The following is a 23925-nucleotide window of genomic DNA, read 5'->3' as shown; positions in this document are numbered from 1 at the left end:
AAAGTTGTTCGCTTTGTTCCTTTTCTGCTGCCTGCTGAAATGCTGCTGTGTATGGTAATGCAGGAGGAGTCCTTTCAGTAACATTATCTAATTCAGTGCCTTTTTTCAACAGGAAACATGATTCAGAAAAGCGTAAGAGAGAGCCTGTCCAGTCGCACACAGGAGTAGCAGTATAGAAAGTTCCTTTGTGCCATACTTCTGTGTATCCTTGGTGGAAGGCATTTTAGATTCAAAGCATGTTAGGTGCTCTGGATTAAATTATCTGCCACAGCAGTGCCAGAGAAGCTTCAGATCAGCTTCCTAGGAGATGAGAGAGGGTGCAAGAGCAGAGGGGAGCTCAGGGCAGTTGCTGGTACAGAGATGTTGCCGTGTGGGTCATGGCCACCATGTCCCAGTGCTATTCATGGAGTTGCTTTCCATTTTGCTTCGGTTTGGTGTTTGCTTCATTGTGTTATTTGTTTTGTTTGAGCTCATCTTTCTGCCTTTGCCTTTGGAGATGCAGTCAGGAAAAGCTCACAAGGCAGAAAACCCCAGCTCCAGAGTTATTCTGTTTGGGAAAATTCTCTAAAGGGTTTCTAGTTTGTGAGAGGAGACAAAGGAGGAGGCTCTCTGCACCAAGGAGCTGGATTTTACATGAGGTGATTCAGGAGAGCCTGAAGCATTGGCTTCTTCCTTTGTCTCCAAAATGATCCTATTGCCTCTGAGGGAATTTGGGAGGAGAACGCATAGATACTGGTGGAGCAGTAAATGGAATATAAATGGGTCTGCAATGTGTCAGGGCTTCTAAGCTCACAGTTGCACTGCGCTGGCCAGGTTGGGGTAGGAAGTAACTACGGCTGCTTAGCAAAGCTGGCGGCAGCACAACAAAAATACTGCAAAAAGCAACAGAAACTGATCAGTTTTCTATTCAAATCTGTCTCCAATCTCAGGGGCAAGGTTTTGGTATAAGTGTGCTTTGTGTCTGGGAGGGTGCTGCTGCTCTTCTGACCTGTGTGCAGGAGAGCTGGAAATAATGATAATTCTGAGGTTACAGAACCTCTTTGTTGGCATGGAAGGCTCCACAACCACTGCACACCTGACTGCCGTGGCCAGGTACAGTATATGGAGCTGTGCTCCTGCCACAGGCAGCAATAAAGTGGAAATAAAGATTAGCCTAAAGAATGGCCACTTGAAGTTTGGGGTTAAAATCTGACCACAAGCTGCTGAGGGTAGTCCAAAGCTCGATATTGCATGTGGGCACCTAGCAAGAATCCCTGGGGTCTGACTGAGCCAAACCTGAACCTTGTGTGACATCAGGCAGGGCTTTGGGTGCTCCAGCTGCTGGCTGTGTGGTGTGCAGTGTGCCGAGGCCGTTACTAGGGGAGGGGAGGGAGACAGCTCTGCTGAGCACCACCAGCCAAGTGCAGTCTGCTGGCAAACCTTATCTAGACCTGCTGGAAGCACCAGTCAGTGCCTGTCCTCTATGTCATGCCCTACCAGGTGTCATCAGTTCTGCTGGAAGAGCTTGCAGCCCAAAGCAAGGATGATGCACAGGAGCTTTTGGAGGCTCTGGACAGCATGATTTGGAGGTTTCATTATGTTTGCTCTTGCTGGTTCATTTCCTGATCATGGTGCAAGAAATGAACCTTTAGGAAAGGTTTGAGCTGGAAAGTAGCAGTGTCTGAGGTGACAGCAAGCCGAGTACAGACTGTGTAATGAAAGAGGAAGACACTGGGACATAGACTTCGTACTGAGTGAGCTCACTGCATCTGGTTCCCATTGCTGGTAGAGCAGTGCAACTGAAGTCTGGATTGAAGATGCAGAAACAGCAGATGCTGTAATGTGTTTAATACTTCTGAAGGTAGGGGGGTCTGGACAGAGCATGCTAGGGGCTGTGTTCACCTGTTGTCTGTGCTGTTCACAGCATGCAATGCCATTTTGGAGGATCTCGAGCCACTCTGACCTTATGGCCCTGCACCATGCCTTGGAACTGGAGTACTTGTAGCAGCTCAGCAGCACTTTGAAACCTCAGAGCCTCCTCCTGCCCGCGGCCAGGCTGCCTGTGTCTTGTGTCAGCACGGGGCTGCAGAACGTTGTGATTCCAACATCCTGAGGTGCAGCTGCAGTCGGTCTGAACCCCTGCCCGTGCAGTGGGCGGAGGAGCACATCCATGTCTCCGGCAGCTGAGAGCCCTGAGCCCCACGACAACAAGGAGCTGTGAGGATGTGGGAAGAACTCATCCTTACCCTGGCTGCTACCACAGGGAAATGGAGCGGGGGGAAAGAAGGAAGCCGAAGGTTCATACCTGTGAAGAAGAAAAAGGGACCTGCGAGTGCTTTGTAGTTTCTGGGCTTTTCAGTGTGATTCAGACCATCTCTTCAAGACAGCAAACTTGATTGCACAATGAAGACTGAGAGTAATTGTCCTGTAAAGAATGTTTACTTTCTTGTTTTCTCATACCCAGGGTACTCTGTACATTTTATTTATGAACAGACTGTATTTTGACATCATAGAACTGAGGATATGTGTAAGAGGAGTGAAGGCTATTGTAAGCCTTTGCCTCATGGTACAGCAACTACTTTTGATTTTAGCACATTGCAGAGTAGTTTAAAATATGTCTAATTTAAGCTGATAGGTACATCACTGAGACAATCGTGTACAGGAAGAATTTTTTGTGTAAATTTGTAATAATGAATGATTCTTTTACATATTGCTAAGGTAAATGCTGCTGACAGGCAGCACTGCCTTGATGGTGAAAGAGTGAGGCCACATCTGCACAGCCACTGTGCTGAGTCTTACCCACACCTTGGGTATAAATATGTAGATAATGGGTTTAGAGCAATTTGTCAAGACCAAAAGCATGGATGTCAAGTGTCAATATGAATTGGGGTTGGTTCTTCTCAGCTGTTTCTCTGCCTCTTTCATCTCTCACCTACTCTGATTATGAAAATACTGATTTCTTCCCCCTGCCATGAAGGAAATACAGATAAAACACAGCTGAAGAAGAGTCCTTTGCTGTCTTCTCTTTCCTGTTTAAAGTTAACACAGTAACCCCTTTTTTAAAGAGTATTGAGAAATGAATTGGACTCATTCCAAAGAAAGAAAGAACACAAAGGTATTTTGAGATGTGACTTAAACTGGAATCTTGGTACCAAATAGTTTTTGTCTTATCTAAAAGCTGAAGGGAGCTACCATCATTGCTGTGGTTGGAAACGAGAATGTTCTGGAGTGATTGAACAAGAATACTCCTGGTGTACACTGAAGTTCCTTACTCCTCCTCCACCAGGAGTCAGTTGTTGCCAAGATACTACCTCCATTGCTGGCAATGGAAACAGTGAAATAGTTATCACCACGGGGTTACAATTTGCCTTTGTCTTTTCCCATTCACAGGAGAAACCAAGACTCTGCCTGTGACTTTTGACTTTTCTAACCTTGAGGGCTATAAGCCACTTGGCCAGCCAAACTGCTAGGCTGGCTTCAATGTTCTCCATTCCCTCTGCCCAATTTAACTCTGTTCAAACGAGTCTTGGCTTTGCTGGTTCATCTTCCAGCTCTTGTTTTCTGCTGACAGAACCAGCCTACAACAGCCTCCTGCAGTGCTGCAGAGCTCCAGTGTAGCTGCGCACCCACATGCTTTGCCACTGGAGGAGTCAGGTTGCTGCTAGAACTCAGTGTTTGTGGAGTGCTTTGTGACCAGCAGAGCAATCTGTGCTGCCAAGCCTTGCACACGTGCTTTGCTTCCCCCACTGGAGTGCTGGCTTCTGCAGCAAGCACGTTGTGGGGATGTTTTAGACTGAGGCTGCAATTCAGCCCCTTTTGCCCAAAGCAAAGTAGACAGTGATGCGGTGGGGGTTGGTTTTCCTCTCTTTTGTTTTCTTCTTAGTTTGGTGGGTGGTGGGGTTTTGGAGGGTTTTGTTTGTTTGTTTCATGTTTTGGGGTTTTTTTGCCTCTTTCCAATTTTTAGTCACTCATGGACTGAAAAAACCAAACACTTTATCTGGGCCTTCTTGTACAGAAAGTGTGTTGTGTCCACGGTTGTGTACAGAATTCTTCATTAGTTTTGTTTTAAATTAATAAAATTGAGTTGTGAACATATTAAACAATTGTCTGGTATGCAAGTCTTTGGTGTTCCTGCCTTCTTGAGTGAGAAGCTTCTGCCACCTCTCTGGGCAACCTGGGCCAGGCTCTCACTACCCTCAAACATCTTTGCTTCTCTGCAGTCTGAATCTCCCTCTCTGAGTTCAAACCATTCTCCCTTGTCCTGTCACAACAGGCCCTGCTCAAAAGTCTGTCCTCAGAGGGCTCCTGAAGCCTTCTCTGCTACAGAAACCATTGGTTTCTGTTGATGTTCTGGGCACCTGAGCAGTTCTGTGATCAGCAGAGCCTGAAAGCTTGTTGTCGCTTTTGCTTCATATTTGCACTGGGAAAAGGAAGGAGACAAACCTGATGGCTGCTGCCGCCACTCTGAGACAGGGTTGTTCTGAAGACTTTCATTTGATTCCTCAACCTTGTTTTGCTTGGGAATGTGGTTTGATGTTTCCTCCTGCTGAGCAGCATAGGTCTTTCCCGGGCCCCAGGGTGCTAGGAGGAAACACTGCCCTTGTGCTCCTCTTCCTTTTTCTTCTCTTCTCTCTTTTTTTTTTGATTACCTTTTCCACATTTGTCTGCAAAGAGCTGATCCTGTTCTTGCTGTTTTAACCTATTGCTGATGGGTATGAGAGCCTCCTCCATATTCAGTGATATCCCAATGACAGCTGAGCCAGGGGCTGTTCACTGCTTCCATGGAGCACATTCCCTTCTGTTCTGAGATGAGAACAGTGCACCTGAGATGTGCAGAAAAGTTACAGTTCAGGAGCTAATACTTTCCACATGGTTCTAGTTACTCTTTAATCTGTACCAAATATAGCCTGATGTTCAAGCCTGGTGCAGGTCTCTGGCAGGATGCTGAATGGTTGTTGTCTCTGGGCAGGTTTCTAAAACCATTCTGGTAGCTTTGAAAACAGGCTGGCAAGAGGAGCCTGCTGCACAGGGCACTGGCCTCAGACACTGACTTTCTGCTGAACACTTGTGGGGTGGTTTTGAAATGTGGGAGTAGATGGGATTTCTAAATCCTCAGCTTTCTGGTGTGAATAGCACTGGACAGATGATTTTACTCTCCAGAGGACAAACTAATTGCAAATTATTATGTAGACATGAAAGCTTATTTGGAAAGAATGATCCAGCTTAGGTAAAAGAAGAGCAGCCTGTTGCAAATGCTTCACAGGGTGACAGAGCTGCAGATGAGCTGTGAATGCTCTTTTCCAGTCAGTCTGTTAGCTGCACTTGGTCACATGTGTGTGTGACACTCAGGGGTGTCCAGAGGTGTAAAGAAAAGGGAGGGCTGGGCTGTCACAGACTGGATTTTCTGCACAGGTTGGAGTCCTTATTAAATTCATGTCCAAAGTCACCAAGTCAGCTCCTTGTCAGGTCCTTGTGGCACATTCACCTTCCATCTTCACTGGAAAGACAAGTTTCTGTTTCATCTTCATGTTTGGTGTTTTCAGAAGGTGGTGGGTAAAACAGACACAGTCCAGTGTCTTTCTGTCAGCAGCTGGAGGAAAGGCTTTGTTCAAACTCATTCCCAGACCCCTTCACAGCAGTGCAAAGTTTAGTCCTGTCTGAAGAGTGCCAGGCAGAAACTACTGCAGGAGATGTGTGAACAGAGTGAGTCCTTGGTCCTCCAAACCATGGACTGAGGCTGCTGCTGGTGACAGAGCCCATGACAAAATAAACTGTGGAGCCCTCGCAGCTGGACTGCAACCAGCCCTGACATCTGCAGCTGTTCCTATAAGCCCACAGTGGTTTGTTGTTTGCTTTGCTGCAAAGAGGAAGGCAAACAAACGTAAATGAAAAGGCACAGCTCTGATTTGGAATTGCACAGCCAAAAGCTGAACCCAAGCAACCATGTCGCTATTTACCAATCAACTTGGCTGTTCTGTTCTGCCAGCACTCCACAAATCCTCAGCTCTGTTCACCCTAATGAATTATGTTCTAGTAATTGGCACAGCTGCTGGAAAAAGCCAGTGACCCCCAAAGCCAAATAGGGTAATGGTAAAAGCATCTCCCCACAAACCCAGCCTGTGGTCTTTACAAGTTTGCCACAGCAGTTCAGCTTGCCAGATGCTGCTGACTGCATCAGTCTGCAAATACTCTGATATTTCTTCATTTAAGAGTTGCTGAGGATGCTTGGCAGGTAAGGACCATCCTGGAGCTTTGAAAATGTTAGGATAGGATAGGATAGGATAGGATAGGATAGGATAGGATAGGATAGGATAGGATAGGATAGGAGGCAGTAAAATACACACATGGGCTTGGTTTCCAAGGGAGTTTCTATTCTTTTTGCTTTATAGCCTAATTTACATTTGATTTTCTCAACTGTGCTATTCCATCAATATTGTTGTAAGGATTTTGTTTCCTACACTTTGTGACTCCAGGTTCCTCTGCTTGCAGTAGGGCAGGTGTAGATGTCAGCTGGGGCAAAGCAAACATCTCTTGCAACAGGGGAGATTTTGAGTTCCCACCTCCCCACCTGCTCTGGATACCTGCAGTCACTGCCCACCGTGGTCCCACTCTTCTCTAGGCAAGCTCTTGCCTGTCCCTGGCACTCTTTTTGTGCATCACTCCTTCCTCTGGTCATTCCTGAGCAGCAGCAAGGCGAGAAGCTCTGGGGCTGTTGCTGTGCCTTTGGTGGCACACAAGGAATGTGGGTGTGGAAAGTACCTACCAAGCCAAATCATTCAGGCTGCCTTCACTGACACTCAAAAATTGGTGATTTCTAGAAGGAAAGCACCTAAGTCAGGTGGAAGTTGCTAGAAACATTTTGCTCTTATCAGCATGGAGTAAGAAAATTTGTGATCTGGTGCTGACAGAACATGGCTTTGCTGGGTTAAAATACACCTTTGTCTCTGCTACTGGTTTTGAAGCGCTTCAGCAATACCCAAAGGTTTTTCAAAGGCATAAGCATGGTGCCTGAGGGAGCAGCGTGAGTTTGAGTAACACAGCAGAAGTATTTATGAGCCTTTTTTCATGAGGTGGTCAAGGCAGAGAGCATCCAGCCTGTAACACAAGACTGGCTGAAGAAGAAAGGTTTCCCAAAACCACGCTGGAGAGTCCAGCACGAATGGAATTTTATTTCAGTCTCTATGGCTTATCGAAACTGATGATGTTTTCAGGTGGAGTCTGAGTGATAACACAGAACAAGGTGAGCTTTGCCAAGGAGCTGGACATTGGCTGTCGCTCAAAGAATGCTGCTGCTAATGGTGAAATAATCCTGTGCAGATGAGGGGGTTAGTGAAAGGGTGGGGGGTGGGGGGGGTGTATTAAATAGTCTCAAACATTTTCAAATGACTGCAGTTGTGTTGACTCATTATTGAGCCATGGAGTTTAATGCTCCTGAGCAGTCCCCAGGGACCTTAATGGCAGATCTCCCAGGATGTATCTGCTGTGTCCAACCACAACAAAGTGCACCAGAGAGGTCCCTGCCTCTTGCACCAGCTCAGTAGTTCCTGCTGTGGTGGTGCAGAGTCAATGAGCTTTTCCCTAGTACAGGAAGAAGCTCCAGCCCACATCTAAGTCAAAGGACCACCTCCAGGTCTAATTCCTGAGTTTGCCAAACCCTGGCCCATTTCCTGGAGCTCCTAGAGGGCTTTCAATTGCTACCACTCCAGGCTGGTCTCTCACACACTTTCCTCCCACATTGTACACGCTCACACTTTGGTCCCAGCTCTTCCCATCCCTACCTTTCCTATCTCCACACAGATCTCTGAACTGGCAGTCTGATGATCCCAGGTGTTCTCTGAGGTGCTACAAGTCTAAGGTACCCCCTGACCAACACCACCCATCTTGATCAGTTGAGCTTTATGCTCCTTGGGCTCTACTTTCACCTCATCCACTGACTCTGTGTTAGGCTTTGCTGCAACTGGGCAAGCAGTTCAAGGGCTGGCAGAAGCAGAGGCTGATGATGGAACCTTGTTAGTGGACAGAGGATGTGCACTGACTTCCCGCCTCGACCTGGTTTGCCTTAGCTTTCTGGTGAGTCCCTGGGCAGACAGGCAACCGTGGAAAGAGCCCAGGCTGTGCTGGTTCCTTCACTTCACAGAATGGTTCCACAGGTCTGGGTGTTTGAAACCAGTCCTGCACAGAGGTGCCTCAGTGTTGGTGGAGGAGCTTTGCTGGGTAGAGTCACATTGCTCACAGCAGCACTGCAGCCAAGCAGGGTTTCCAGTGACCTCTCAGTAGTGACAAGGGCAGAGAGTCTGCCTTGGCAGCTGCTGTGCCAGAGCATGCTGTCAGCCATGGTAATGGAGATTAAAAGCATCTTAAAATGAAACAGCACCAGTCTCTCTACTGTTATTCATTAACATTTCATAGTTCGATCTGTTTTATTGATTTTCATAGTGCATAAAATACACAAAGGTGCAGAAAATCCAATACTGAATGAAAGAGCAACGTATGGAGAGAATCATGCAGGAATGGCTGCAGGGAAACAGCCTGGCCATGAAGTCACCAAAGGGCATCGACTCTCTGCCACCATTCACTTCAAAAGGCTGGAAACAAACATAAAGTGCCTCTGTGGAAGTATGCAGATGAGATGACAGCAGCCTCCCAAACCATAACACAAGCCTCTGCCTCCATGCAGGGGCGTGTGAGATCCTACTCAAACATGTGGTTAGTTTGGTCAGATGGGCATTGGCCCTCCAGTAAGTTTGATGTAGTTGGATGTGTGTATCTGTATTTATATGTGTGTGCTCTTGCTCCTTGTAGGAAAGGCAGCACAGATGCAGTGGCAGGAAGGTCAAAAGCTGAAAGGAAGCTGTCATGAGGCAGGATCCGGTAGAGTCATCAAAGGAAAAAGAGCTTTTGTGGGGAAGCTGCCCTAAAGGTGTTGCTGGGCTTTGCTTTCCTCTCCTTTGGGAATATTTCACGTCCCGCACCTCACTGGACTTGGTCAGAGGAGCACTTGGCTGTGTCACCTTTGCCAGGCCTTGATATGGCCTGAGGTTCTTTTTGATACTCCTGGCATTTCCTGCAGCCAGGCAGCAGCACTTTGCAGTGCAGCCCATTGGCTTTGGAGCCAGACTCTGACCTTCTGCTTCATTCTGCTAGAGCCTCATTTCCTGTTACTTTCATTTACATTGCAGCCTCCAACAACTGTCTGTCTGTCTCTGGAGTACACAGAGCACTCTGTGTACTCTGGAGCACTGTAAGTGGAATAATAATGATAGTAGCAGAGCTGTCTCCCAGTGTTTGCTGGAACACACCTGGTAAACCCAAGGGGAAGGTTGAATGTAGAGACACATCTCAGTAGAGGACAACTGATGGTTTATTTAAGTCAATAATTAAAAGTTTGACACCTCAGGGTGTTTTTTAATAGTTGGATTTCAACTGAATGCTCAACAGGTAGATAGTTGTCCAAGAGAATAACTTCGATATAAGCAATAAAGGTTCTAACAGAGTCAGGTGGGTTTCCCTTAGCACAATGGGAAGTGTTTCTGCAGGGGGGATGAGGACTGTGTAAGTTAGTCCATCATTCTTCTGTGCACAGCCTAGAGAGAGCTCCCAAATGGTTTGAGCAGATAGTGATGGTATGGAGCTACAACGCAGCAGAACTAAGCCCATCCAGCTCCCATTCAGAGAGGGGTTTTGTGTGCTGGAAGGGCAGTAGAAAGGAGGTGTACTGCTGTCAGCTTGCTGGGCCCTTCATGGTTCAGGCATGTGTCTAATGCTGTACTTATGTAAGCACATGAGCACTGCATTGTGAGGGAGAGCAATCAGGATCTTGGTAAATCCTGAACAGGAACAGTTACAGAATTACCATAACAGTGTTTATAGTAGGAGCTATAAATGGTACCATGAGGCTGATTAAAGCTAAAGAGCTACTTTTCCTGCTCGCTGATTACAATTAGCTCTTCATTGAATTGCTTGCCAAAGGACTCCATTAACCACAGTGGAGTGACCTTATGGGCTGTAGTTTCAGTGCTTTAAATGCACAGCTGAAGTTTTTCACATGGAAAGCCAGAGATACTCTGAGAATGGCTGTAGTAAGGCAAGAGGCATGATCTACCTGCAACAGCAGCAATGGCTGAGGCTTTGTACATCCTGCACATTTACAAGCTCTCATAAGTTTTGGAAGTCCAAACCTACCAACTGTTTCTCTAGCTCCTGGGTGAGTCCCCAGAAGCCTGCACTCTCCTTTAGGTATGCCAGGGGATTACATTTCAGGAGTTGGGGGTGAGTGGATCATCTCTGCGTCCCTAAGGGGCACTTGTTGCAAATGTGATCAAGGTGTCCAGGTTCCCAAAGCCATATCTGCTCATGATCAGTTTTAAGACACTGTACCTGCATTTGATCAGTCCAGTGTTAGGGTAGAGCCTTTCACCTCACAGATCCCACTTTCTCCACTTCCTTTGTCTGAGCAGAACCTCCTTACCCCATTCTGGTGACCGCTCTCCATACTGTAGCTGATAACCGGCCAGCTCCATGCTTTGCTGGTGTCTGCTTTTGCTTTTGCAGAACTCAGCAGGGTCTGTTGCTTCATCCAAGCCCCATCTACATTTAACATGAATTTTCACATCCTCCTCTTTGTTTGATCCCCCCCAGTCATCTTCCCTGCTGTTTTTCTTAAAGCACCATAAAGGCTGATTTTGATCTTGCAATTAATCTGACCAAATTAGATTGTTGTTCAACAAAAACACTTTGAGAAGCAAAGCCCTGAAGACTAAATGCAGTCCTGCTCACTCTGAGAGCTGCAGTCATTTGTCCTTGGCTTGCTTTTCCCAGAAATGACTGGCACAGGCATATTTTTTCATAAGGGTAGTTGGCTCTGTTTTCACTTGGCTGGTCTTGGAAGATGATTTCGGTTACAGTTTCATCTGCCAAGTTCCATATTCCCTTGTGACCTAAGTTTGGATTCTAGTTTTCCAGCTAGACCACCTGCCTGGTGTTAATTAGTTACGGTTTCTTTTTCATATGCAAAATTGTTTTGACTTCATGAGCTGGCACGGATTTGCCTGGGCTTCCCTCCTAGTTCTGCCTGGGCCTGTCATCTGCACTGTGGAATCAGCCAGCCTCAACCAGAGATGACAAATTGTGCAGGGGCAGGAGAAGAGGGGCAGCAATTAACATTTGTGTGTCAAGACTGTTGTGCCCCCCAGACTTAGGAAACTCGTCTGACTGAGCTGCTGGCCTTGTTTCTAAGTTGCTGGGTGCACACCCAAAGCAGGAGCTGTGAAATGTCTTTGGTAAGTATGAGAAGTCCACGTGCCCAGCTATTTATACCCAGGCTGCACAGCTCTGGCAGTGCTGTTCCCTCACACACAGACTATTTGCTGCCCGCTGGTTGCCACATGAGCTTGCACTGACTGTCCTGTTACTCTGGCAGTAACTCAGCAACCTCTCTGCACCCTACCTAGGCCATTCCTGTTGGAACTGGGCTTATAGGAACTGTTGCAGAAGAAGACCACCACCAGACCAGCTGCATGGCACCGAGGCTGGCCATCAGCCGCCTCCTCACAAGGATACCACATTAGCTCACAACATTCTGAGCTTCCTCTGGTCCAAGTAAATAGCTGGACTCTGCTTTTCTCAGCTGCTTTGTCTTGGCATAGGTGTTCTGTCTGCCCTGCTTTTGTAGCAGCTGTTGGCTTTTGGCCCTGACCAACAGACTTCCCCTCAAGTTATGCAGAGCTTATTTCCCTGCTTATTTCCCTATCTCTGCTTCCAAGGACTCAAGATTTACAGTTAATTTTTTGGATGTTTGTCATTGTTGATAAATGATAGTGGCATAAAATGGTGACTCTTTTCTAACCTTCTGTCACCTGTCTCAGATGCTCTTCTAATCCATCCTAGCAGGAGCTGCCTATTTATTGGTCAGAGCTGTGTTACTGCAGCAAGTGCAAGACTTCCCTGAGACTGCTGGAGTTGTCACCATGTCCAGTTTCATGTGATTAAATGATCATCAAAGCTCATTATCTACCTAAGAATGCCTTTGTGTCATGGCTAACACTTCTACGTGATGTCACAAGAGACCATCTGTGAAGATCCACATTCAGACAGCTTGAAGCTTGAACACTTTAGGCTTCAGGCCAGAGCTGTGACAAGGATGGAGCTGACCACAAGCATGTGAGTTACGCTGCTGTCACTGAACTGCTTACTTGGTTAAGTGTCCTGGGACATCAAAGTTCCTGTGGGGTCCATTAACAGTGCCTTTGAAATGAGAGGAGTATTTTATAGGTCTTTCAAATATCAAAGGGGTAGAGGTCCCCTAATACCACTCAAACTGTGTCTGAAGTAATAAATTACATGTGCTCAGAACAGCTCTGGCAGTGAGTGCAATGGGCACTTGGGTTCACATCAGACTCTTGCTCACCCTCAGGCCGTGCCCGAGTGTTGTCTAGGAGAGTGCTGTTTGGGCTGCCCCAAACCATCCTTTGGACCTTTTGAAAGGGTCAAAAGTAGGGGCAGTTGCAGCCCAGTGCCTGGGAACATTCCTGGCCACTTCTTAATTGACTGGAATAGTTGTAGCCTCAGAGCCTGAGCTCAGCTCGAGTTACTCACAGCATGCTCAGAGGCAGGAGAGAATGGAGAGGCAGAGGCAGGAAAACCAGCACTTTGTTGTGCTTGCTGCAGAGACTGACCTGTGATCATCTGGACAAAAGAAAATGGACTTTCACCAGGCTGTTGAAATGCTGGAACTTTTCAGAACATGGAACTATTTGTGTGCCAAATTCAAATCTTTATCCAAGAAATGCTTAGAAGCCACAGCTATTGAAAAACTTTAAAAGTGTTAATACTGGGGAGGTGGTTGAGGCCCCTTCCTTGGAGGGGATACTCAAAATTAGATACTACTTTGTGCACTTAACAATGAGTGCATCATGTTTTGTATACCAACAGCAAAAGGACAAATGAACGACTGCAAACCAAATCCAAACATTCCTTCGGAGCTCCAATCCAGCTTAAAAGGTGATGTTTGAGGAACAATAGCAAAAGGAGAACATTCCTGGGCAGCACTAAGCTGCTGTTACATCAGCAGTGTTCCTGCTCTTGTCACAGCACCGACAAGCCGCTGCTGCCTGCTGGGCTCTTACTGCACAGCATGAAGAAGGGTGCAGCCCTGCACACAGATGCAGCAAATATCTGCAGACTGCTTCTGCAGAGCATCTCAGAGAGCAGAGTGTGGCCGATTCCAGCACATGCCCTGAGTTTTGCATTGTCACAGTCACAGAATCATGTTGGTTGGAAGACAGCCTTAAGAGCCCTGACTCCAGCTGTTAATCCAGCAGTGCCAGGTTCTGCACAGAAAGTGTGCCCATACTGCACAGTGTCAGCAGCCCCTTCCCTTCCCTTCCCTGCCAGTGCTCTCACTGCACCTTTGGGCCATATAAATAATTTGCTGATGTGCAAGCTACAAATGCAGCCCTTCTACCTGCTGGCCCTGAGGCCCTTGCCGGCATTTTCCCTCCTCCTCATCAATTGTGTGTGTACTTTTGTGAAACTGGATCCACCTTCCCTGTGTGCTTCAGCAGTACTGCTTCTTTGAAAATGCTTGGAAAAGACACTGGAGCTGATGTACCTTGCAGGATATGACTCTGCTGAGAATAAATGAGGGGGAAATGAGATGAAGGGAGGAAAGGAGGAGAGCTGAGGGTCCCAGAGACAGCAGAGAGCCTCAGGAAGTGGCTGATGAAACCGAATCCAAGAGCAGCTGTGCTGTGCTGTGCTGTGCATGGTGTCTAGCAGAGATTTCACTGGACTTCCTGGAGGACAGCAGGAGGATGCAGAGCCTGGCATGCACAATTGGCAATTAAAATGGAGTTGCAGAACTTCTTTTAAAGGGACTTAGTCACTGTAAGAACAGCAAAGCAAACAAGCATCTGCTTGTGACTTGTGCAACCTCCTGTAGGGAATAGGACTTTTCCCTTTTTCAGTTTTCATGCTGACACAGAAGATGTTCAGCTGGTCCTGTTGGATTATTAGCAATGCAGTCACAGTGTTTTGCTAGCTAAGATCAAATGTGTTAGTGAAATTCCAGAAGTGGTACAAAATGGAAACAACCTGAGTGGCTCTGAGATACACTTCAGGAGTGGAGCAGCATCACTTTTTCAGTTCTTCAGTTCTTGAGGAGTTATCAGGCTATCACATGAACAAGACAGGCTTTGAAATGCTTTCCAAGTTGTAGGTTGAAAGAGAGGAATTTCTCACAAAGAAGAGTAAAATGAAACCTGTACTGTGAGGAGGAACCATCCCACTTTCTAATTCATCACACATAAAAGCCAAGCGCCAGCCACAAATTGAGCTGGGATTACTGTGGGTCTGACAATAAATTACAGCCCTGCTCAGGCAGGGTCTGTGCCAAAGCCTATCTGGAGTCTCACTAGGGGCTGGCAGGGAGTGAGGTCATGCACATTTCATTCTTACACAGGTAACTTGTGTTGGACAGGCTTTGAGGAGCTACTGGATGCTGCTTGAGTGCCTGACAGCAGTACCAGGTCAGGTTTTGCAGCCTGGGCTGAGCTCCCTGCTGCTGGAACTACTTGCTAATATCCTCTGAGCTATCAAGTTCGAAGCCAGGGTGGCCATATTTAAATTGCAATTGATTTCTCCAGATTGTAACAATCTGAGGCTATAAAGACAGTTCACTCCTGCTGCCTGTGGCTGCAATGGGAACGGCAAACATGTCAGGAAGCATGGTGGGCAGAAGGTCCCCTTCTGTCCAGCCTCAGCTTTGAAATGGATAAGGGAGTTCTAAAACTCTTATCAAGGAGGAAGATATGTCCTAGATTAATCTCTTGCAGGGTACTCACTGGTGCTACTAAAATCTGGGCAAAGTAATGGCTTGAAGAGGGGTTTTTTTGACCCCTGGATGTCTCAGACCAAGCCATATAGCTTGGTGGCCCTAATCTGTGCTGTCACTATCACCTAGGGAGTCAGGGTCTGATGAGTTGCTCTGAAAGCGCCTAAACCAGATGAACTTCCTTCTGGAGGTTCTTGTCTCTTTTCCAGGCACCAAGGGGACTTCAGCTCATAAGGTAGGACAAGCTCATAACTTTTACCTACGTGAAATGACTTCAGTGTAGTTAAGGCTCTCCAGCTCATTGTTGCAACACGCCAAAGACAGCCCTGGTAGGCAAATTAAGTCAACTGCCACTGCTGCCCAGCTGCTTGCTCCCATCCTTCTCCCTGAGGCTGTTTCCCCCTCAGTTCTGCTGCTGTAACTGGCTGTCAGTGAACTTTACTTTGGGTTTGTGAGTGAACTACCAGGGGAAAATGGCTGGACAGAGCAGTCTGGGATAGAAGCTGCCAAACATGAGTCAGCAGCAGCTGAACCACATCATCTGACCATGACTGAAGCTTTAATTCTGTCAGCTCGAGCCTTGGTCCCGCACAGAAGAGTGTTCTACAGTTTATTAAGGTCTTTCCTTAGCAAAGGGGAGAGCATCCCTTCCCTGTGCACTGGCAAGCAGAGACTCAGAGAAAGCCTGTGGTAGCCTCAGGCAGGCAGAGCGAAGCTATGACCCCACAAGGACTCTTCAGTGGCAAACCTGGGAAATCAGAGGTGCAGCCACACTGACAGTTCAGTTCCAGATGGAAATGAAAGGGTGGGACAAATCACTGCAGCTGTGAGATCCTCCCAGTTAGCTGTATGTGACAGATTTGGAGAAACCTTGCTGTTATCTGCAGAGAGAAGGCCCAGAGGCAGGGGAGAGAGCAGAGCAACCTGTGCATGTCCAGCCCCAACTGGCAGCTCTCACTTTCCCCCAGGTATTCTGTGCACAAGGTGCTATGAATATTATGCAGGCAATGTGATGTGGCTTCTGGTCCCCCCAGGCTCCAGTGGGTGAGAAGCTGCAGGCTCTGTGTGTGCTCACAGCCCCTGGAAGCACTACAGTGGTATGCAAATGACAGATGTCAGCACCAGGCCTGGGAAGGACAGAGAAAATACACAGAAAGTTTCATGAACGGAAGAAGAAAGAGAAGTGGTAACTGACAGCTCTGGCTAGGGAATATGACAATCAACAGCAGGGCTACCAGCCAAGTCCTCCTATAGACCCCCAAATGCTAAAAGCTTTAGTTTTAGTGTAAACAAATGCCATGGTGGGAGAGAAGCAGTCCCGAGGGACAGCTCTGGTCACCGTCAGAGGGCATCTTTCATCTCGCCGCGGGTGAAGGGAGCTTTGTGTACCTGCTGCGGGCAGGGGCCGGGGTCCCTGTGCAGGAAGCCATTGCCTTCCCCTCGGGCCTGCAAGTGGGCAGCAGGGCTGCACGTAGAAAATACAATATAGAACATTTAGAGGCACAGAATTCCTCCAGCACCTTCCCTTGGGCTGCTGCTTTGCAACTCAGAGCGAGCAAGGGAAATGTCAGCTCCAGGCGGAATCCGAGGACAGATCCAGTGTCTAGTGGAGCGTATAAAGTGAACCTGCCTCATTGCTCCAGCAGGCAATGACATGAAGTATTGGTTAGTGCTTCAAGTAAATTGGCCATATCTCTGAAATCATGCCTTTAAAAAGTCTGTGCAAGCTAAAGCACAAGGCCAGGAAACATCTGAGTGTTGGTTTCACCCTTGGCTTGGGAGCAGCCCCTCTGAGGTCCGAGGCAGCTCTGATGCACTCCATATCCTGCCCAGGCTTTGATGTTCCCTTGCCTCAGGCTGCAGTGACCTCCTTCCGTCAGAGCAGCCACTCTCCTCCCTTTGACTAAATTTGTTCTTCATGCCTGCACAAGCCAAAATCAAGTCCTTCAGATTATCCCAGGTTCCAAAAATGTTTATGGGATTGTCAGTAGCTTACAGCGAGATGTTCAGCTGCTGAATCAGAGCAGGTATTTAACAGAGCTTTTGTACATTTTGCTGTGTGATTTAATTGCAGTTGGATGCTCAAACTCTTGAAAATGTGTTTTCTGTGAGAAAAAGATGTATTGAAAAATAACACAAATCGTGTAGCCAGGCCAAATCCGTTGTGTTTTCTGGGGCTGTTTGGCATTGCCGAAAGGGTTCAGTGAGTCACACAAACTCATTCTTTGTTTCTCACACTGTAATGTGAGTGGAGCTCCCTTGTAGCTGAGCCTTTCTTTCATCCAACAGGTGGTTTTGAGAGCACTCACCTGCAAACCAGCAGATTCTACAGGTATTTGCTGATTTTTCTTTCTTAATAATTTCCCAACATTAGGAAGTTAATCTCCTTCATTCTTCTTCACAGTGAAAAATTTTCTGGCTATGCCCAAAGGTAGCCTAGGGATGATCACTGACACAGTCTGTGCCCTGAAACATGAGCTCTGCAGATACCCACATGGCTTCAGGTTTGTATTTTCCAGCCTGAAGAAATAATTTTGTAGTTTTTAATCTCAGCCCAATGGGTTCCAGGGTTATGTCTGTAGCTTTCCCCAAGGGCACAGCTAATTGCCAGAGGGGGTAATTTAACTCAAGTGGAGGCTGGCAGCCTGAGTCTCCAGGATCTTTGATCTTGCTGCTGGCCAGAGCTGCACAGTCAGTGATCCTGGGGTGGGGTTCCGAGGATGTGTCCTGGTGCTGAGCCCCTGCTGCTTCCTGCCCTCCCACAGCACTTAGTGCTGCTGAGGAGCTGAAGAGGAGTAAGATGGGATGCCTGGGTCAGACTTGGTGATGCTCCCACTTTATTTGCCCTTTCCTGGTTCTTCCCCATCCCCATGAGATGAGGGAACAGGAACAACCAAGCTGAAGTGATGGTTGAATTTAAGATTTCTAAAGGCAATACTGAAGGCTTAAGTTTTATTGGCAAGTGACACATGCAATTTAGTCCCTCTGTGTTACAGTAATTAAATGCCTTTACAGCCAGAGCAATAATGAATACTGAAATCTCAGTGCTTTTCTGAGGTGGTCCAGTGAACTGATGACTCCTGAGCTACTGACAGGTAGGAGATTTCAATCAGATTACCTGAAAGGGTGCCTGGAAGCATGATAATTGAAGGTAATTAGTCGCTGTCCTTGCAGGTCTCCCTGGTCATAAGGTATGAGACAGTCTGCTGCTGCTGACGGGAAATCCCAGGCAATGCCACCCTAAGCCTTTGCTCTGAATGCATCACCACAGTGAACCAGCATCAGCACAATGAGGGTTAAAGGTGTTTTGTTGAGCAAGCTGGAGACAATCTGGTCTGCTTTTAAGTAAAGGTTTGAATTGCAACATTTTGAAGTGATGTTATCAAAATGAAGTTTTGATATACATTTGAGATAAAAATGTCCACTCTCTTGGTGGACAAAGCAGTCAGGAGCCTAAATTGCCCAGCACTTTTCATACCATTAGACACCTCAGCAGTTGCTGCTTTTGATACAGTAACAAATGATGAAATACCACTTAATGAACCTGTTGTAACAATTAAGATCTCTCTCTGCTATGAATCAGAGAAATATATTGAAGCTCACACACAGATAAAATTCCCAAGGAAGGCATAAGAAGAACACTCAGTACTTATTCCTGGAGAGACTCTTGTGGGAGCTGCATTTGCTGATGATGATGAAATTTGCACTTCACAGAATCGAGACCACTGGAAGCCCTCCCAGTCTGGTCATGGAGAGCTCAGCCTCAGAGAGAGCCATGTATGCCCCACAGGAAAGGCAGAATGCAATCTATGTTGCTTATTTCTGTAAGTGTTTTTTCACTGTAGCTGGAGATTGCCCCTCCAAGAGATGTTCCACAGCATATCTGATTAAAAATTAACTAAATAATAATTTTTGAAAATCCAGTGCCTGCTGCTCTTCCCTCCCAGTGTTGGTTGGTGAAAATAACACCCTTGACACACTTTTTTTTTTTTGCATTTCACTGATGCCACCTATTTTACTAAACCCTTTATGTAAAACCACATCAGCCACACTGAGGGAAAATAATACCCCCAGCAATTTAGATATAGTCAAATCAAAACCATTCGACTGGCAGGGTTTGCATTTGGTTTGCATCGTTGGCTGTGTTTGTTTTCATTGCTCTGTTGTTTTTAATGAGTACATTTGTTTAGACTACAGGGAACTCAAAATGATTGTAAATATTTTCTGGCTGGTTACTGAAAGGAGAACTCAAAATCCTCTTCAGAGAGCACTGATGTATAACAAGCACAGCAGTCTTTCTATTTCACTCTCTTTCCTGTAGGCTCCAACGTATATGAGGATCAGATGTTTTTCTAAACCCACCCCCCGGGGCTTTTCTGCAGAAGCCCCAGCTGAAGATGAGGGCTAGAAGTGGAAATCTGGGAGCAGCTCTGACCCACCAGCCCAGTGCCCAGATCCCAGCTCAGCCTGGACACAGGCCCTCAGAGGCTACTTTAGAATGCTCCCCAGACTACTGAGTTTCACCAGGAGTTTCCAGCTGTTCTAAGGATGAAGTTCTCTTGGTCTGCTCCTCTTTTCCCATTCTGCAGTGGATATAGCTTCATAAGACTGAATCTAATTTACTCACCACAATAAAATTATCACACACACAAAATCTGTCAGACCCAAGTTAGGAAATCCTTACTCAGAGGTTATTAGGCAAAAGCCTGGCTTTAATTAGAAAAACTATCACATACTCCCAATGCACTTACAGTGCTTCACACAGAGCACAATTATGTTCTTCACTGGAAACAAATTTTAGTCTTCTACCACAAATAAGAAATCCCAGCATATGAAAGGTGATCTGCTGAGACACAGAGCTCTGCAAATTATTGGAGTTCTAAACTAACTAAATATTCTTAATATTAGATTTTATGTGAGAAGTAACATTTCTAAACTGTTTAACTAAGAGCATATGCCTGAGGATTCTTGTGGTTATTCACCATATTTCTGAGGCCATACATCAGGTTTCCCATTAACGTCAGTGGCTCCAGGATTTCCCTGGTAGTGCCCTTTGTGGTCCTTACCATTTCCACCAGGTTCTCTCCCCAGTTTTGCAGCCACTCACAGTCCTTCATGATAAATGTCGCAAACTCTTCCAGTCTCCATTTTGGGTGATATTTATCAACTATGCTCATAAAAATGATCTCATTGAAATCAATTAGCTGCTCACATGAGTGGGAATTTGGCCTCCTGGTTTGCATCAGATGTGCAGAAGATGGTCCCTAGCATTTCATCACTCTTGTTTGCTAGCAGTGTCAGTGTGCTGGAGAGACTGCACTGCCAGCCTGCTGAAAGCTTGGGGCAGACATGGGCTGGGACAGAGGGCACTGCCTCTGGTGTGTATGAGCAACCAGAATCACCAGCAGAGGAATGGTAGCTTTGGGTTTGCCCACAGCAGCCCACTCCACACAGTGTGTGCAGGTGCAGCAGGGCTGATGCGTCGCAGAAGTGCTGGGTTTGCTCTGCACGTTCTGCACAGCCCCCTCTGTGTCAGTGGCCTGCAGGAGTGTGGCATCCGGGGAGCAGGACCGGACCAAACAGCAGCTGAGACTGGGAAGGCAAGAAGTGTGGAATAAAAGCAAGAGCAAAAGAGGAGACACACAACCTTCATGTGTCAAACCTTGCCATGGCCCAGGCAGCAAATTTGCCACTGAAAATCTGAATGCTGCATGGTGAGCACCCAGCTTGCTCCCAGCTGCCACCCCTGCCCCAGCAGTGCAGTCACTCCAGCAGAGGGGATTGTTAGGAGCTTTTAGAAGGAAATACAACACCTTAATAGTGCCTCCCATATTGGAGGACATATCCCAAGGCTGACAGTGACATTTGACAACTCTATGGAAACTAACCCCGGCTGTCTTCCTGGCACAGACATGTCTGTTCACACTGGAAATGGCTTTTCCGGTTCCTTCTCTGCTTGGCAAAAATCTTTAGCATACTTTTCAAGTTTGGGATAATTGGAGCATTGATCTTGAAATCTGAGCTGTTGTGGGGTGGATATAGGACTGTGGTTTGTAGAGAGCCTTGCTGGGTTTCAGACTCCACACCCCATATGTGATGGAAGGTTGGGACCTTTACTGCACCTTCACACAGGAATAGGCTGCTGGGCTTTGGGTTTGGTTCTGCAGACTAATGAAACAAGTCCAGAGGTGAAGGTCAAGGTCATCAAACATCCTGACCAGTTTGTCCTTTTGGGTGAAGAGTTTGCAGCAGAGATAAAATCCTGCCCACACAAATCAGATTGATGCTTAGCAATTCAGAACAGAATGTGGCTGTAACCTGGTAATTTACCCCCAAATAAGTGTTTTGTTTCTCCTTGGTAAATCTCAGGGGAAAAAGCAACACCCAAACTGAAACACAGGAGTCAGTTTTGCTTTCACCACAGGGCTGTTTGCTTTTCAGCTGGAAATGTAACCAAATCTGTGAGGCTATGTAAAACAAAAGCTTCTACAAATCATCTTGCTCAGAGGTACTAATTTTGTGCCTGAGATGTGCCCATCACAGGGAGATTTTCCATCTCTTCTTTTTCAGGCAGTATTTCTTTGCAATGTCCGTTCATCTGAAATCCTACAGGTGCTCCATTCACAGGAAGCTTTGGCTTAAGCTCCATGCAGGTACTGAGAAGAATGGAACTGGAGAATCCAGGATAGGGTTTGGGGTGGGTTTGAAAATGCAGATTGGCTGCTGAAGGTTGGATGTGGTCACCCAGGGAGTGTCTCTGTGTGTGCTTATTCACTGGGCCAATAAAGTAACTTTGAATACCCCAAAATTAAGAATAAATAAATAACCAATGGAAAACTTCCCTTGCTGTAAGGCAAACATTTTCCACATGTTGTCCCTTTTTGCATGGGCAGATGTTGATATTAGAAAAGCTTCAGTTACCAAAGGCATAGCAAGAGGGCTTCTGGGCTTGCACAGTCTCCTCAGTTGAATTGCTTGGAAAGCAGAAGCTGAGCCAGCTTGTCACAAGACACCACATCTCTGCATCCTGCTGCTCGGATTCCAAACAGGTTGTGAAGTATTTGTTGAGGCTCCAGCTGCTGTTCCCAATACAAAGCCTGTCCATGCAGTTCTGATGCACCAGGAGTTCCCTGATTTGCTTCACCAAGCAGCTGTGCCAGGATGTAGCAGCAATTCCTGAGAGAGGTTTGAAACATGGAGCAGTCCCAAAGCCCAGCTCTGTGGGTCTGCCTGGCCTCTGGTGAGCAGCAGACATCTGGCTATGATAGATCAGGTTTGCTGATGCTTCTGGTGTCCTGAGAAAAGCTGGAGAGGTTTTGTCTGCCCACTGTGGTGCAGACAAAAAGAGAGCAGTGAAGGTATTCAAGACATGCCCACTACTGGTGACACCCAGTTGCCTTCACGACTCATCTCAGAGCCTTCCCTTTTGTTCACAAACCCAATTCAAAATAGCTGATGAAAAAGGTCAAAAAAGCAAACAACTGGCCCATAAACACCAGCAGCTTGCATGAACTTTCCACCTCTCCACAATAAAGCATTCATAAACAGGGTAGCCAGATACTGCCATTATTAATGATTCATTAGCAAGGCATTCATTAGTAATAAGCACCAGTGTCATGTCAACGGGGCAACTAAACTGAGCTAATTGCATTACTTGATGCCACATATTTTATGTGCATAATTTAATCCCCATGGGATAAATCCTTAGCTTTTCTCCAAAGCCAGCCAAGCAGCCCTGGTGGTTTATTCTCTCCTGGAACAAGAGCAGGGCACCCTGGGGCTGTCCCACGGCCTGCAGACACTGCATCATTCCCCATGGGCTCTCATGCACTGGTGTCCATGCCTCTCATTATCTTTACACCTTTACTCCTCAGCCTGACCCTCTGTGCCCTTGGTGGTAGAGGAGCCACCAGTGACCGCACACAGAGATGTCAATCACCACAAACACCTCTGAGAAGGAGCTGGAATTGCTCTTGCTCAGTATTTCTATCTTGCTTTAATATTGCCCTAAATATCTGAGAGCTGCTGTGCCCTTTGAAGGGTTTCCAGACATTCAGAAAAACCACAAAGCCTTCTGAGGAACCTTTCTACCTTGGATTGACCCCAAGCTCCTGTTCTGAATGAGTGGACACAGGTACAGTTTCCAGCAGCAGTGTCCTTCTCTAGGGAGGGTGAAGAAACTCTTCCCACTCAGAACCTTTTCAAAATAATTGTTACTAAAATTAGGGGCCTGTCCCCTCTTTGCCCAGATGCTGTTGCTGATGGTTTTGCATCCCCAGCTGCTGGCTGCCCACCTGGAACAGTCTAACTGAGATAAAAGATGGGCAACAGATACAGTCACACTAAGTTCAGGAACCTAAATTTAGTGAATTATTTATCCCAGGCAACTGCCCTGGGCTTTCTCTGTAGTGAGTGGAAAAAGATACTTCCAGGCATATATTCAAATCACTTCAATTAGGTTCCTAAGGTGGCACATCAGAGGCGACCATTTGCTTCTGAAGGAAAATTCAGAGCGCTTATGTACACAAACCCCCTTGGGCATAGCTGAGCCACTCTTTTTTCAGTGCCTTGAGAGTGCCCTTTGCCTGATCTGCTAGCAAGGGAGTGTTGAAAACTGAGTGATGGGCTGGTGTTTCTGGAGACATGCTGCAGCACATCCCCCAGACAGGCAGACATGCCCCAGAGCAGGCAAACAACACAACTGCAAGGATTTCAGACCAGCCATGTAGCTGGGACATGGCCCAGAGCAGCTTCTGCCAGCACAGCTTGTGGAATGAGCTGCTGGGAAGTGCCTGTCGAGAGGTGGAGGCTGTGCTGGCCCCGAGGCCTATTTCTATCTGCTCATTTCCTCAGACCTCCTTTGAACTACACAGCAAATGATGCACTTTAGGAGACCCCAGGAGCACTCCCATGGTTTAAATGTTTTGAGCTTCATGTAGCAAATCCATTCAGGAGAAGATCTGAGCATTCCCATTCCTGATTTTTCACAGGTTCTGATCCCAGAAGGGACCTCCATCAACTTCCAGTGTGTGCTCTGCTGCCAGTGCAGCGTTGCTGGGCCTGGATTAAGGAGCATGCCACAGATCAGCCTTTAGAGCATCCTAAAACACAGGATT

The 23925-nt window shown here is 46.9% G+C and overlaps 1 protein-coding gene across 10 annotated transcripts in view; it reads left to right on the top strand.

Annotated features, from left to right (window-relative positions):
- The window catches only part of EYA1 (EYA transcriptional coactivator and phosphatase 1), a 111950-nt gene extending 107868 nt beyond the window's left edge, over window positions 1-4082 (top strand). For all 10 annotated transcript variants that reach the window (XM_068162561.1, XM_068162560.1, XM_068162557.1 and 7 more), the window contains one exon: window positions 1904-4082. In XM_068162561.1, coding sequence (XP_068018662.1) covers window positions 1904-1984 — 81 coding nt within the window. In that variant the 3' untranslated portion in view covers window positions 1985-4082. The remainder of the gene's footprint in view (window positions 1-1903) is intronic.
- Window positions 4083-23925: the final 19843 nt, after the last annotated feature.

Source organism: Melanerpes formicivorus, unplaced genomic scaffold, assembly GCF_026170545.1.
Source record: "Melanerpes formicivorus ecotype bairdi unplaced genomic scaffold, bMelFor1.0.p_v2 SCAF_65, whole genome shotgun sequence".
Classification (NCBI taxonomy): Eukaryota; Metazoa; Chordata; class Aves; order Piciformes; family Picidae; genus Melanerpes; species Melanerpes formicivorus.
This window is presented reverse-complemented; position numbering and strand designations above follow the sequence as displayed.